The sequence below is a fragment of the Haemaphysalis longicornis genome, unplaced genomic scaffold (genome assembly GCF_048455015.1).
Source record: "Haemaphysalis longicornis isolate Haplotype H1 unplaced genomic scaffold, Haemaphysalis longicornis Haplotype H1 scaffold_3, whole genome shotgun sequence".
NCBI lineage: Eukaryota > Metazoa > Arthropoda > Arachnida > Ixodida > Ixodidae > Haemaphysalis > Haemaphysalis longicornis.
This window is the reverse complement of record NW_027526335.1, coordinates 109,328,973-109,345,126: the sequence shown is the minus strand read 5'-3', so window position 1 is coordinate 109,345,126 and position 16,154 is coordinate 109,328,973. Positions and strand designations below refer to the sequence as shown.

Below are 16,154 nucleotides of genomic sequence, written 5' to 3'. Positions count from 1 at the left end.
TTGTGTGTGTTTTGTTGGGCGCATTGTGCCAGATTTATATGCTTGATTTCATTCATTCTTTTTCGTGTTTTCTGCCTTTTTTGTTTTTGTAATATTTTTTTGGAAATTCCATTGAGCAGTATTCTCCATCTACGGTAGCAACATTTACGAGTGTTAACTGCGCCACTGACAAATTTCTGTGCACCCTCAGGGCATTGCATGGTTCGAACATTTGGAGAATTTTAGTGCACAATCGTTTGGCGCTAGGTGCAGTGGTTTGGCCGCAGCGACAGAGATGTCCGCGTAACCGAGAGCGCGAACGAGGCGCCGAAGGCTTGAAGAAAACAGAGCAGCGGCGCCTAGCAAATTGGGAGGAGGAGGGTGGCAGGCGCTGCTATGGTATCGTCCCTCCCACTGCCTCCACCTCCCACTTTGGCCATGGGTGGCCGCCGTGGAGCACTCTTCCCCTCCCACTTTCGACAGCGCTCTTCGTCCGTTCAACCACGTGACATTTCCGCTGGAGGTTCAAACATGATTTGCAACATCATCCTAGGCGGCGGCAAAACGTTCAAGATAACGGCAGAGTAGGGCGTGCCGCCATGCGTTCGCTGATCACGCGGCCAGTTCCTGAGACGCACCAGCGTGACAGAGAAGACTACAGTTCGTGCTGCGCACCAATTTCGAATAGGGAGTATAGTAATCATCAGCTGCTTTTTTATTTTCAAGTCTCTTTGCCGTTCTGAGGCGTTCAATATTTCTCTTCGATTTTTGACGCTGGTTTATTAGGCACATATTTTAATATATGTTAGTTTGCTTTGATATATTTTTATTTTTCTACTCTTAAATTTTTGCTAATTAGAAACTTTTTGTCAATTATTCATATTTACGTTTTTGTAGAAAATGAATGGCTTAACTCTGCCAATTAAGCATTTCTGTGGAAATGCAGAGTGTCACGTGGTTGGTGCGCTTGAGGGACAAGGATAAAATTGTTTTAAGGAGTACTGACACAAAATTTCAAAAATGGGTTAACTATGTAAAAGGCTTTCTTTGTATATGGAGACATTTCCCAGCAAGTTTCAGCAGTAACCGTTTAACACAACATATTTTAAATCCATTTTGATCTTCACGCGCACGATAAAGCGCAGAACGGACACCCCTTAGCATCGGCATCAGCATGACGTTATTTACTCCTCCCGGCCCGAAACTGCAGACGTGAAGGCTCCCGTGACGCGGCCAGCACGCTGGCTGCGGTTGACGCGTTCTGTTCCGCCGTGTGTATACGTCACAGCTTTGAGGATGTCGTCATTCTCCCTGGTGGGTGGTGGTGGTGATTTATTAACAAAGGAGGGAGGAGAAAAGGCCTGGGGATATTGTTGAACTCAACGGGGAGTTCACCCTCATACGACCCAGTCCAGGGAAGGGGATGGGGCTTCAAAGGATAGGAAGAGAGAAGGGGGAAGAGAATAGCGGTAGGAGAGTGGGAGATAGTCTATATCGCGTTCGTTTAGTCCATGACTCGATGGCTACAAACGCAGCGCTAGTCCTGTTGTAACCAGGAAGTTGACTACGTGCTGGAAGACCTCCCGTCGGATGGCGTCCGGTCCCGTGGGGAACAGGAAGTCTTCTAGCTTGGGGCACCGATTCGCTGGAGTTCGGCCCGGAGTTGTGCTCTTGCGGTGTCGTGCTGCGGGCAAGAGCACAGCAAGTGCTCTAGCGTCTCAGGCTCTGGGCAGTCGGCGCAGGTGGGGGATGCTCGGCGGCCTTGGTGGTGCAAGCGCGCTCCCACGTTGCAGCAATTGAGCCGCAGGCGAAGAAGGAGCGACCGGGCGTCTCTGCTAATGCGTCCGGGCAAGACCCGTGGGGCCTGGCCACTGACTACTCGGGAATCTGGATGCATGGCCTCCACCACTCGTGCCAGGATAGTCCTTGCAGCGTCAAATGACACCACATCCCGGGAGGCTGGAACCCCTGCCTGGCGAGCAGCACCTTTGGCCAAGGCGTCTGCAACCTCGTTGCCTATGATGTTCACGTGCGATGGCAGCCAGTGAAGTCGCAGTGGACACCCCTGCGCTTCCACCGCATGAAGCTTGGCCGCCAGCGACCGCTCAACGTAGCCGCTAGAGCTGGCTGGCTGGTCGGCGGCACGCAGACGGAGGAGGGCAGACCGTGAGTCAGTCAGGATGATGGCCCCCCGGGCCTGGGTGCCCTGCTTGAGAAGAAGATCTGCAGCCAAGTGGAGTCCAGCCAGCTCTGCGTGGGTGGATGAGGCAGGGAAGGGCAGGCTGCACACCTGGCTGATGCCGAGTTCTAGGGCCGTGTGCGTGGGGATGGTGGAGACCACGGCCGTTCTGGGCGCACGCGAGCGCGCGCGTCCACATTGTCACAGAGGGGTGGCTACAGCCATCCATGCATATGTGCCCGAGACCAGGTGTCTGCCCCGGTAGCCTTTATTATAACGGGTATGTTTTCTCCAATTCAACCGCAACTTTCAATTTAAAACCAATTCTTCCTCCTAATCTCGCGCTGTTACTGGATGTTAGCGGTTACGTATCTACTTTTAAGTTGTTAGGGGGTGAATTAGCACCATATTCGCTCGATCCCTGGCCAATCCCCCGCGTGGGTATGCGCCGTAAGATGTGGAACAACAACAAGAACAACAGCGGCCGTGGTGAGATGAGAACGGGGATGTCAAATGAGCCCGCCTGTCACCGCGGCCGCCTCGTTGTTCGTTTAGCCGAAACCGAAAGTGAACCACATGAACGAGGCTGTAAATAATGGTTGACGCGCTATCGACCATCTAATGAGCAATTTTAGGATTAGTAGGCTGCTAGGCACCCATAGCACCGAAAAAAAACTTAACACGACAATTTTGTGTCAGTACTCCTTTAAGCATGGAAAGACCGAATACTGCTGATATTTGAAAGTTCACAATGTGGAGCGGCTTCGCGAATGGCATAAAGTTGCATAGAAGCGTATATTCCTGTAAGACTGTAGATCGCTGGTTCTAAATGTGTGGACTGAAGCAGTTGGTCTTAGTTACACGGCTCTCGGTTAAGGAGCCCCAGTGGCCCATTACCATGGCATTACGGAGTTGCATGAGATAGCTGGTTCGATCCCCGGAACAGGAACTTCGTATTTTCCACGAAGTAACCAAATGCATGCCTTCAGCGGATGCCTGCTAGTTTTCTGCACACGTGTGAGATTACGCCGAATGTATATATGCATGCCGTTTTTTCAATTTTTTCAATAAATATTCAGTTGCGAGTTAGCGCCCGTGTGGTCCTTTTCACGGTCCGTGTCTTTCACTGCGCTAACTCTTGTTTCTGTAACCAAAACGAATGGCTTAACTTATACTATACAAATCATCATCAACAACAACAAAAACAGCCTAATTAGCTCCACTGCAGGACAAAGGCCTCTCTAATTGACCTCCAACCACACCTGTGCTGCCCTGCTCGATTTCATTCATGCGTCGTCACGTGAATATATGAATACTTTTCGTAAGATGGCACATAACGAAGGATTTACTGTGCATTTTTAAAACACGCGAAAATCTCGTTCCTCTTTCTTGCGAGCGTAAGGCTCGACCCGTTCACACGCGTTGCTCCTCCCTTAGAAATCTGCAAAATGGCGTTTCTAGCACGCCCCTTGTACACCGCGCCAACCATATCTAACGCTGTAACCGAAGTTGTCTCAGTGGTCACGTTTGCTCGCTTGAGCAGCGGTATTCGCTGCCCGTCGCTGCTTTTGTTGTCCACAAGTGTCGACATTCCATCGAGGCAGTTCCAAGTCATTCCTCTTCTGTTGCCCTCCACAGGCTGCGCACTCATTTTAGAATGCACAAAAGCGTTTATAAGAGTCACGAGACCCTTCGAAACGGCACGCGAGCGGCGCGTTGGCAGAGGCTGGTGGGGAGCCGCGCTTCGACTTGACGTCTCTCTGGCAATCTCGGCAGCGTTTCGACGTCAGCTCTTTCCACTCTCTCAGTCTCTCTAAACGCGCTGTCTGCACTGTCTCCCCTATCTCGTTCTCTCCTCTTTTGTCCCTCACTCTGTTGACAGACTGACGCTAGAATTTTGTAAACATGCCCCATGTATTGTTAATTCAAGGTTGACGATCCCCACATGAGCTTTTATAACTCGGAACCTTTACCAACTTCGCGCGTAGGTGCAAGAGGTAGTATCATCCAGCAGGGTATAGAGGCGTAAACACTCATACGCCACTCTGTTAGCCGGAACATGCATATACACGCAATTCAAGCTGCACGCTAGAACAAATATCGTGGTCTCTGCAACCCAGTCTTCCCAAGCGAACAGAGCTGCGCCAAAGCTAATGAGGCCCCGGGAAGTGGCTCAACCTAACAGGGCGTACAAATTTCTCCGCTATTGAAAAGTACGTTACGGAGAAGAACGCGTTCGTGCTAATTACAGTCGTAGCAAACAGGCAGCAAATTAGACACAATAGCCGGGTCTCAAGCACATGGTGCAGTTATTCCAAGCATCCCCTGTTATTCTTGTCATGTGCACCAGAGAAACGAGCCCACAAGAAAATTTTCACTCTCGCAAGATGAAGTGAACAGTTCTTGAGCTATCAATTCGCTTCCCAGATTAGGTCACAATTGTACACCAGGGACTCCATCTCCGTTCGCGTCATTGGAATAAGATTGTGCGCAGCCTGCTCACAGAAACCCGAATATCATTTCCTTGAGTGACCTTAAAAACACTACCTTGGTCTGAACACTCAACTGTGCGTGTAAGTTAGCGAACTTGCCCACATCAGGACCTGGTTATTTGGTTCTTTTAGCATTTTTAGCAATATTCCTTGACAACGGCAAGTTTCTGGTTAATTTTTGTATACTTTACAAGTGTTCTATAATATTGAAGGAGAGGTAACATCCATTTTGTATACAGTCGAATCCACTTATAACGATACCGCTTATAACAATATATCGGATATAACGATGGGCAACGATTGCACCGTTCAATTTTGTATGCTTTCTATGGTAAAATAACCCGCTTATTACGATGCTCCCGAGCCGCGATATCGGATATAGCGATTGAATCCGCTTACCGCGCGCGCCGAAAATGCGAAAATGCGTCACGAGGAGGAAGCAGGCGAGGAGGAAGCGATCCCAGGGGAGGCCACGGAAGCACCCGACGATGAAGGGGTGCCTCAGTTATGGTCGGCGCTTCACTAAGACGCGTCGGGTCTCGACGATTTTCTCCATGCCGACGATGGTGTGGAAACGTCCGAGTGCCTCAGTAACTAGGCGATCGTTGCGACTGTGCGTGGTGCAGCGGACAGCGGTGAGAGCGACGACGACGATGACGCGGCTGAGCAGCCTACCCAGGCACCGTCATCGCACGAGGCCCAACGAATGATACAGTCCCTACGGGTGCTTCATTTTCGCGAAGGACCTCCCGCTCAGCTATGTGGAGCAATTAGATGCTCTCGAAAAAGATGTGCGTCAGCTTCGCGTGAAGCAGTCAAAACTGACTGACTATGGCTTTTCTGCAAACGAGTAGTTGCACTACCTCACTTGTATGCAATAAAATGTTTTGATCTCTCTTGTGGCTTTTTTTTTCTCGACCCGCTTATAACGATTATCGGTTATAACGATGGGATTTTCTCGGCACTTGGATATTGTTATAAGTGGACTAGACTGTATTTTTAAGGACACAAATTGATACTAAATGGCAACTAGACTGACGAAAAATTACTCTCTTGCGATGGTTGCATTAAGAATTGGCAATGATGGCGTTCGTAAAAGCACACGTGATGTTGCTGGAATAAAACCGCAAACACAATAAAATATTTATTGTGTTACTAAATTATAAATCCCAGAATTAATATTAAATCTCAGAATTACTAATTTACCGCAAGAAATGTAAAATTCAGATGACCGAGGTGACCTAGTGACAGGTTCTCGCCCATTCATTTGATCCCGACAAAACCACTCTTTTTATGCGGGTTGTACAACACAAAGAGACTGAACGAAGAAAAGTCTGCAATTTATAGCTGATCTTGCGTGCCTCTCTTTAGGTACGCAGAGCAAAACTCATGTTCCGGTGCAGTATATTCTGCCTGGCGGTAAACTTGCCACAAAACATGCGCTAGAATGATCCCGCTTTAACGAGCACCAGGCAACCATCCTGGACGCAGCTTTGGTATGATAACTCCTGTATAAATATCGGTTACGATTCTGTGACTTCCGTTACGGCAGGTATGATTTACCCAGTGCTCTAAACATACGTGGAGCAATTCTTTGGTCTCGGGTAAAGGCATAAAATATTTTTACATCAGCCAAATTATCATTGTGCTTCTTTGGGTTTCAGAAGGATATCAACAAGAATACGTCGGCGACTTACCAGGTCCGTATCTAAAGTACCGGATGGTCACTTGGGTCCCGTTGTCGGTGACGTCGAAGAATGGGCTGATGAGATTGACAGTGTTAATATTTTTAGTCCCGCGTGTCTTCTTTTTATCAGCTGCCCCGGTGGTCAGGTCTAGGTAGGCGAATGTAGGTGAATCGTCTACGAGGAACAGGGTATCATCTCGTTAGTATATTGTAGTAACCGCAGGTTTTTCATCTCTACACCCATTAAACAAATTAAAGAACGAGCAAAACTCAATTGCTATATTAGGGAGTTTCGATTAAGAACGTATTTTTGGGGAAACTGTCAATTTAAAACCAAACATTATTCTGCTGATTTTTCATTTAGACGGCAAAATTGCTTTGCGGGATTTCCTTGTAACAAGGTTGCAATGCATTGCCAAATTGATTGCTTGATTATTACAACGTGGTAACGTAACCACTTCCCTAGCGGGTTCTTTGTAATGGTTTGTCTTTAGTTTAAGTGTACCAGGTTCAAGGTAAGGATTGCCTGTAGAGCAACCACCGTGACAACAAATTACACTGAGAATAGGTTCTTAAAAACAAAACTACACAATGACGCCCAAAGGAAGGCCATTATCTGGGTGTACCGGACTTTTATTTAAATAATGTCTGGACTAAACGAAGTTTAACAATTATTTTTTGGCACTCCCATTGAAGCCCATGTGCTTGCGACTACTATGTAACGAAACGTTGCGGCGGTTGAACTTGATGTAACTAAGTCGCTAATCTGATCAGTAATTACTTTTTGTACTTTTCCTCAAAAATCGGCTGGGGAAATGAACTAATTTAGCGACTACTAGCTCTCCTTTAAGGAGCCAACAGCAACAAAAATGTCTGTAATCGCCTAAAAGCGAAATTCGTTATGATGATGATAATGGACGGAGCGGCTCGCGCCATCCCTTGGCTAATGCAGCACCCACTTCTGGTTTTGCTTGGATAGCGTGACACGGACACCACACAAGGTAGCAAGAGTAACTACTCTTCAGGTTTTTTTTTGCCCGCACCGTAAACTAGCATGCGTTTCCACGTATGAGTTCGGTTTCGGTTCGAGGCTTAGGTTTTGAGGTGCTAGGCCGTCCTGTCGGCGTGTAGTCGCGCGTCTCCACTGCCATCTGTGGTGTCGGCTCGTCGGTGATTTCTGGTGCCAGAAAACAAAAATTTGTGTCTTTTAAACGCAAGCGCACCGTTCTACATGCCGTCTCCGCCGGCGAAAAAGAAGAATGTCGCCGCTTGGTACAGCATCCGAGCTAGCTTCCTCTTAACAATTTTGAGGGCGGCAAAGAGCATTATTATATTCGCAAAAAGGCACCCTTTCAGCACAAGTTTTGTTCTTGAAACGCGTTAAGGCGCCTAAAAGTGTCAGAACGCAAAACTGAGACTTACGTTACATTTGTTATTACGGGAGTACGTGACCTTGCTTCTTTATAACATTGTGTTGTGCTTAAACTCGTGTGAAAGCAGCAGGCACACCTCACGCAGTCTTTTACAGTGAAATAACTTCATGAAGGGAGAGTTCACCTTCACTGATGTCTAGCATTTCGGCTATGTTTCTGCTTCGCACCTGCGAGACTTAACCCGAAACCTGTATGCAACGAAAAGTTGCGAGCTTTGGTCAACTTCGTTACATCCAGGTTTAACTCACTCACTCTCTCTCTCTCTCTCTCTCTCTCTCTCTCTCTCTCTTTATATATATATATATATATATATATATATATTTACGGTGACGTGACAATTATACCATTATATAGAACCGACTACGTCACTCATTTCATTGGAGAGTGCAACCATCTCGCCAATACCCTGCTGCCTCAAGCACGAGTATGTATAACTTTACGGCTGCACCTTAAGTTTTTCCGAAAAATTATGCAATAGCAGAAAGAAAGAAAACATTTTTTTCGGTATTTTAAAATCTCTTCAGTTTCCTTCACATCATTCGCCGAAAAAAAGACTGACTGATTACGTGCCATATGAAACCAAAGTTTTATGTGTTATGGGAGACAAACCTGAAAATTCCTGCTGGAAGAGCAGACAGGAAAATTTTTACTAGAACGCGGGTACACCTGTTCTGACCGATAGGGAGATACAAAATTGTTGGAGGGCCAGTAAAATACATTTATAAGAAGAAATTATTTCGCAGCATTCCACACCAGTTTTCTTTTCAGCCTAAACACGGCTCTAGCATTAAAGCCCATATTTTAATATTCAAATCATGGTTGAGGGAACTCTCCTCTTTTGAAAAGTGTTGCTTTACAATGAAGAGAGCAAAGCGGTGCTGTTCGCGGTAATTCTATTCTTCATTGTGTTCAAAGATTTTGTGACCACCTTTCCTCTACTTTGTTAAAGCAATCAGCAGAAATTAATGTGCACTTTGAAAAAAAAGAAGCGTCATACATATGGGCTGAAGCGCCGTTGCTGTATTGAGAGGTTTAAGTGCCCACTATTTAAGTAGAAGAACGAAAAGGGCTTATTATATGCCATAACGTATTTAGCTCCTCTTCATAGGTAGAGATAAGTCTACCCAATCCAACAGTGCGTAGAAAATGTGCCATAAATGTGTTTTCCGCACATGCGTGACAAAAGTCCGCATAAGGATACGTATACGGATGCAGGAGCGAAGACTATTTAAGTTTATGTGAAATTTGCCGATTGTACCCGGGCCACAGTATTGGGGAAATACGCCCCGACTCGTGTACGACGCTCAGTGCCACGTCTTCCGTCTGCCCCTGGTATTGTAGTAGTTGGGCAAGGATAGTCAGTTTACCCTGTGGTACGGGAATGGCTGGCTGCAGGTCTGGACTCTCCAAACGGCCGGTTCCGACTAGCCATCGAAAGTCTTGCACATAGTCGTTCACGTAGCCGCATATGCCGTCCACGAAGTTGCACTCCGCCGGATGATCGCAAGGATACGGACGAAGCACCACGTCGTCCAGTAAAAGTAACTGAGTCCAATCATCGCCTGTGAATTTGGCCCGGAACACCACCTTGGGCAGGGAAGATCATGGTCGAAGGAGATAGATCGTAATTCGAAAACGAAATGAACAAGAGAAAGGGGGAAACCATTGTTGTGGCATTGGAGGGCCATTCAAGTGAGAGGCAAGATAGCTGATATCAGCTAAGACGAGAGTCTTCCCATGAGACGCCCGATTGTGAATTCACCTCGGGAGCAGCTATCGTTCTCAAGAGTTCCGTTCTTGATAGCGTTTGAAGGAACTTCCGCGTTAGGGGAATTAGGCTTGTGATATCTTATGACAAAAAATTCATGAAACACGTGCTTTGTGTGTCAAAAAGCATGACGCCAAAAAACAAACGATGGAGATTTGTAATAATCGCAGCTCCACATACCCACGAAATTCAAGAAACCTGGGTTTGCTCTTGTGAGATATTTTAGTTGATTGGGTTCAGTGTAACAGCGCTGGAGGAGATTTCATAAGTTCATGGGGCGAAAGGCGAGCACAGCGTATATCAATACCCCGCAGGGCCAGTTTACACGAGAAAAAAGACGTTGTGCGCGGTGGTGGCACTGAGGAACGCAATAGCGCTAGAACATTGACTAGCTCGTAGGTTTGTAGAAATTCTCCCATGATTAGGAGTTTGCACATACCACAAGTAAAAAAGCAAAGCGCAATACACACATAGGAAAACCCTAGCATCATCGGCTTTGTTCCACCGATGCTCGTTGTTTTTGGCCTCAGCTATATGCTTGTGTGGCCACCTCATAAAAGAAGCAGTTTAGAGGGGTGTTACAAATGCACCCGAAAAAGATTAAATTTACAACTAGCCCCGTGGGCAACCTACCCCCACGCTGAATGATTTGCACAGAGTTTTTGCGTGCGCGCGGTGGGTCAATCACCAGAGCGTTCACTCCTTGAGCGCATAAGATGCGTGACCCAAAGTGGTAACTGCATGAATTCATTTTAATTTTTGGCTCGCTTTTATTGTCCATCAAGGTAGGGCGTAAACAGCGAGAGTTTGCGGAATAATGCAGTTATAGTTAGCACCATGTTTTGTGAGTATGATTTCTTACTGTTTGTACTTCTCGCTTCGCATCCACAGGCCAGTCGCGATGGTATAAAAAAGCGCCAAGCAGATTATACGAGGCACGCAGCGCCCATGTGTACATGTTAGGGTGGAAAATTGGGCGAGCTGGAAGACCATACTTAGTGAGATTATGCCTCCGCAACTTTTGTACTGCAGACAAAAGATGATCATTGCCCACCAGTTCATCTGGGTTGGTGCATCCAGTCTTCTATTGGGGACCGCATGGGCCTGTCAGCTGCATTCTGTCGTAAAAGTGCACTCAAGGAACACTTCAACAGTAAGGACGTGGTTTGTCTTGAAATGAGAGCTATGAGCCGCCCTTTAAAGATTCAAATGCATACTCTGGCGAAAATATATAACGGCTACCGGTGGCCACTTCGACGGAAGTGGCCACTTCGAAGAACAAGTTTGCTCTATTGTTCAGCAGTTATACTCATAACTAACGTACCTGAATTAACGCCAATTGCTCTCAATTAATGACTCCTCTTGCAGTGGAAGAGAGCCGGAGGAACTTTGCGGTATTGCATTCAATTACTCTCCAGATTATTTTCTCAGTTCAGTCGGCCTCATATTTATTCCTACCGAGGTTTTCTATGACACTTTCTTAGGAATATACTAAAAGAAAAAAGAAGTACCGGCAATCTGTTGGCAATAAAGAACGAAATGTTCGCCGGAACTGCTAAATTTGCGTTTTTTATAATACTGAATAATTCTGGTAGTATCAGGCTCAAACCGGGTATATCTGCCGACCACAGTACGCCGAGCTCCGAATGTCTAGGGCGCACATTTTTTGGAAGGAAGAGACATTCTACGGAGTATGCATGCGTGCAGCTGTCCATATCATAGAGTACTCGTCAGATCGCCAGCAATGCAGCGAGGAGTAGTGAATGGATGGAGACACTATACAATGATTCGTTTGTCTTTCCTCACCTGGAAGTTCTTGTCCTGGACGATAGGCACTCGTACCAGCATCCAGTCGGTTCCAGAGTGCGATGGCTGTTTCCACAGAACTCCAGTTTTCCCTTCAGCAATCAGCTCAACCTGCAGAAAAAAACAGGAAGGGGTTTCAACGTTAACATTGGAATAGCCAGAGTGTTACTTGAAAAAATTGTTTTAGGTGTTTGGATCATCCGAAAAGTTTTCCTTGCCATTCCTCCTTAGCATCCCTGAGGGAGAGTTTGGCGGGCCCACCATGACCATCTCGACGTCCATGCAAATGAGTCCAGAGGAACAGTGCTAGTCAGTATTTTCTTAAACATTTGTTGCTGTGGCGGGAGTTTTTCAGGGGTGTCAGGTGAAAACGAAATATTTTCCCAATTAAGTACCATTCGATAGCGCGGCTGTCGCACTTGGTTACTTTGTAATCACCCATACAATTTCTCCTTATTCGCCCTCTATACTTTCATGCCGAGCGTCATGCGCCCATTCCTCTCAATGCTTTTCGAAAGAATTCTTTCGTTAAGTTACAACTTCTCGCCGCCTGATGAGTCATATCTTAAGGTTCCTGACAGAGCACTCCTATTGTAGAGGACCTTGTATAACCTCTGTATTTTCCGACATGCTGTTGGAGGAGAATGCGTGCGGAGGTTTTCGCGTTTTTGCTAACGTCACGAGTCCGTTTTTTTGTTAATTCAGGACGTCTGACTACAGTAGTAATAGGAATCCTTTCAGTATTGAAGCCGTGCTAATTACACTCATTCGAATGGTCAGTATTGTGTGACTTTTTGCCCACAACGTGTTCCCTTTTGAAACTCTACGAGCCCATACTCATGCTTTGTTAATAAAGTTTTGGTCTGCTTCATACTCTTTTGAGATTTCTTTAAATTTTTTTACTTGGCACCTTTATCTTTATTTCACAATTTTTGTTCGTTATCTGCTAGCGCTGTCTAGAGTCACTATGACGCATAAAACATTAAATGTCACGATTTGATAACATAAGGAGATAACGACGAGACCCATTTAGAGTGCGTCAAGTGTGCATATAAAACATATATCGTCGTATATATATATACATATATATTTCCCTGACCAGACCTCCATATTGCATAATGTGACTCCCCCACAGCATCGGAAAATGTACATGTACTGGTACATTATACAAGATATGCCAGAACATTAATGAATGAAGCAACGTTTGTGTTTTAGAGTCTTTCAAATACTGCGTTTTGCTCGTTTAAGCGATAACGGTATAACGTTATATGTAAGCGGACTGAGTTGGCTGAAACAGCGATTTCTTGATGAAGATTACCTGCAGGCGGGCAGTGCTCGAAACACCGGAATCTGCCTTGTACCAGAAATGTAGGCACTGCGGTCCGCTCTTCCCTGGCCACTCGGGGCTGGTCACCGTGGCTCCGTCAGGAGACGACGACCCATGTGAAGCCCTTAGGGAGTAGGCTGTGAGTGCGGAGTATTAGAAAATAAATAGTTATGAAAAAGTGTGCCTTTTGGAAAAGTCTGGTGCAGTCGTAAATAAGTGTACTCACCCGGTGAGAATTTCGGGAGTAGATACGTCAACTGCGTGATGCTTGTCTAACGTAGCTGAATTTTTACTTGCTGCTCTTCCCCCACGGCAGTACGCCATACTTCATAACGTTCCTTCTAACTTGCATTCAACCTACACCGTACCAGTAGTGTATGGTGTCGGATTTGCGAAGCAAAGCGGTTGTGTTTACAACACGTATCTCGGTTTGGTGACTGTTGTTTTGTGGTAAATAAACATGAAGGATTCTTGGCCTGGTGTATAATTTGGTGGATCAATTCCCCTGTTCGCGAAATATTTTGACGTATTTCTTGTAATTTTGAACGAAAGCTGCGTTATCAGGCTTATTAAGGTTCAAAAAGAAGTACAATTACACTATAAATTCGGGATGTCGGGCGACAAGAGAGTTTAAATGCAATGCTTCCACGACCAATCTTACCTGGATGTGTTCCATGGGTAAGTAAGGTACACATTATTTCCATGACTGGATGACTAATTAACGGAGCGAGGGGCTTAGGACGGATTTTCAGTGAATTATATCCACACATCAAATCAGTGTTGTTTAGCGTAGCGCAAGACTGACGCTGCTATACAAGTCACTTTGCACTCATTTTAAAAAAAGACCAACAGCCAGACAATAAAAACAGTGCGTAGATGCTGTTTGCATTCAAAAACGTACAAGGTGTCAGTAAAAAAATTGAGCTCTCAGTGACTGCACCGGAGCTATGGCTAAGATAACAGACACAGAAACAAAAGTTCGGAAGAAAAATGATGCTGAAAACCAAATCAGGATGCACAAAGACACCGTAGGCAGCCAAGAACTGTAGGTAAATTTGGGGTGGAGGGATAAGAAGCCGACGCAGATATTGGTGGCAGAACACCGCCGAAAGCGACGTAAGAGGAAAATGTGTTATGAGGCGTGCTCTTCACGTGTTTATAGTGAGTGGCACCAGACATGTTCGAGCAACATGAAATACTGCCCTTGGAAGGCTGGGAAATTTTAGGACGTGCCGGTGATTACCGCAAGTTCCAGCTGGGCATTGAAAATGCGAGAAAACAGGACAAAGGGCGCCAGGCTTATCGCGGCAACTGTTGTTTGCGTTTCATGCTGCTATTTTTGGCTTCACCTAAGCCCTTTAAAGCGTAGCGTAAATCAAATGTAGTTTGCTAGTAGTTGAATTATTTTAAAGGTAGTTCATATTTACAAAAGTCAGTTGACCCATGGCTGAGAAGGCTACGTCATGAAGCCGCGCCTGGCAGCGTTTTTTGTGAAGCTGAAAACAAAGAACCAACTTCAATTAGAGAAATACTATTACGACCCCAGTAGGAGGTGCTACTGTTCTTCGTACGCATTTAGCGGAGCAGAGCCAAGAAAATGAAACGATAAAAACGGAAAAAAATTTAAAAGTAAAGCCACGGCTGGTTTTTGCGCTTTTCTGCATGTATTGACAGTTTAGTTTGTGGTTTATCAGGGAAAGACGCTTTTTTTCTATATGACTAGTGCGCGCCTTCAGTTTCCAGAAATTGATGCTCGTCTGCATGGCAGGTGCCAGTATGTAGGACTACCTTATACATTAATTTCGAAGGAAAGAAGTAAAATCGGCCGGCTGTGTAAGCGTCGCTCGTGCAACTAAATATGATCATGCTTCCGAATTTACTTTGATAGAAGAGAGGAAGTGTTCGGCTTAACACAGATGAGGGATTACTGCGCTTGAAGGTTTTGTCTAAAGGCAAGGCTACATAGCAAAACGATTCCATCAGGGTGTGTGATTGGTTAGAACAAATTCTTTTGGCGATAGTTTTTCGAAAATCTTCCTTACATAAATTTATCACACGTGCCCGGAAAATTGGTGATAGTTTTTCCGAAATCTTCCTTACATGAATGTATCACCGGCGCCGGAAAAATCCCTTCACCTACCAGAATTGACAGGGCCTGAACGTAAATCCCTGCTGATCATCATCATCTGGCGTCTTGGTGCCCGGTGGAAGCCGTTGGCAGCTATCCAGCCGCATTCATCTACCTCGAAGTCGCAGTAGCCTGCACAATAAAAATAAAATTTCTCTTTTAATCACAGTTACAAATGACCACAGAAGTTTTGTTGGAATTTCATCGGCGCTTTGAGCTGACTATTTTTAGAACTGGGTAGCATACGGCACTCTGCAGTGTGTTGCCTTCCGTGAAGCGACGGCGCAACATACACGGCACATAAAGACCACAAGAGAAACTTGAACAGCTTGACCTATGGATTTGCAATGACATAGTGCAATATTTTAAATGAGGTGGCTTTGTATAGTTAGGTTTCAGGCTGCTCCCATCCATCACGGTATAAGGCTACGTGAAGTGACAATGAGTTTTTGGTTGTCGACTGCAAACGCTTTGACGAATAGGATGACAGCTGTCACACTTCTTAACTGTTTGCTTCTTGTCTGATATCGTGCGTCCCGGAAGACCATGGTTAAAATGACGAGTGGTGGGTTTGAAAGTTTTATTGGCTAGGATGACACTAGGCCATCCAGAAAGCAGAGAGTTGAAGTTGTGAGACGTTGCAGCCCTAGCCTTCGGGTAACGGAAGAATGGAGCCACATGGACTTGTAACAGCGGAATTAGGCAACCGAAGGGAGTGATGTTGACGGTCAGGTGTGTTGTAGCAATAAACGTACGTTATACCTTTCGTGCCAGAGCACTTTATTTGAGGAATCAAGAGGTAAACATGATTGTGTTCAGCGTCCAAAATATGGGAGTTGACAAGAATACACTATCATTTAAAATTGTTCAAAAGGGAGATAAAGAAATAGTTTGAGGACAGCCAGTAAATATGATCAAGGTTCGCTGTAGTTTGTAAGCAGTAGGAACATTTTGGGGTCGAGGTTGGTGCGCACTATTTAGGAATGTTTCAGCAAAATAAGAGGCATCAGCTAGAAACTTGATGAACATTTATGCAGATGCTACAAGAAACAGCAAGGGCTTTGGGAAGCCGAAGCGGGTGAGGTACTGGAGCCGGGTCTCTTTGTTTATTGTATAGGATGAGGTACACCCCACGACCCAGTAAAGCGTATGATGGAGGTTGCAATACCAAGAAAAATCCGTGAAGGTATGCTACCGTAAACCCTTCAGCGCAGCCAAATCCACTGCGTCACTTCCATTAAAAGTATCCCGTATAGACGTCCAGTCTGGCGTAACTTTCGTTGTCAGGGAGCGCCAACTGCAGCTGTATCATTTGCTTAACAAGACAATGTATTGAGTGTTGCCGGAGAATCTGA

General features: G+C 45.7%; 1 protein-coding gene across 1 annotated transcript in view; it reads right to left on the bottom strand.

Annotated features, from left to right (window-relative positions):
• LOC144175377 (MAM and LDL-receptor class A domain-containing protein 1-like) overlaps positions 1 to 16,154 on the bottom strand; it is a 176,997-nt gene that overhangs the window by 97,475 nt on the left and 63,368 nt on the right. Inside the window, exons 16-20 of the mRNA XM_077704460.1 lie at positions 14,812 to 14,931; positions 12,663 to 12,808; positions 11,345 to 11,455; positions 9,138 to 9,357; positions 6,348 to 6,512 (exon numbers count right to left, since the gene is read on the bottom strand). Coding sequence (XP_077560586.1) covers positions 6,348 to 6,512; positions 9,138 to 9,357; positions 11,345 to 11,455; positions 12,663 to 12,808; positions 14,812 to 14,931 — 762 coding nt within the window. The remainder of the gene's footprint in view (positions 1 to 6,347; positions 6,513 to 9,137; positions 9,358 to 11,344; positions 11,456 to 12,662; positions 12,809 to 14,811; positions 14,932 to 16,154) is intronic.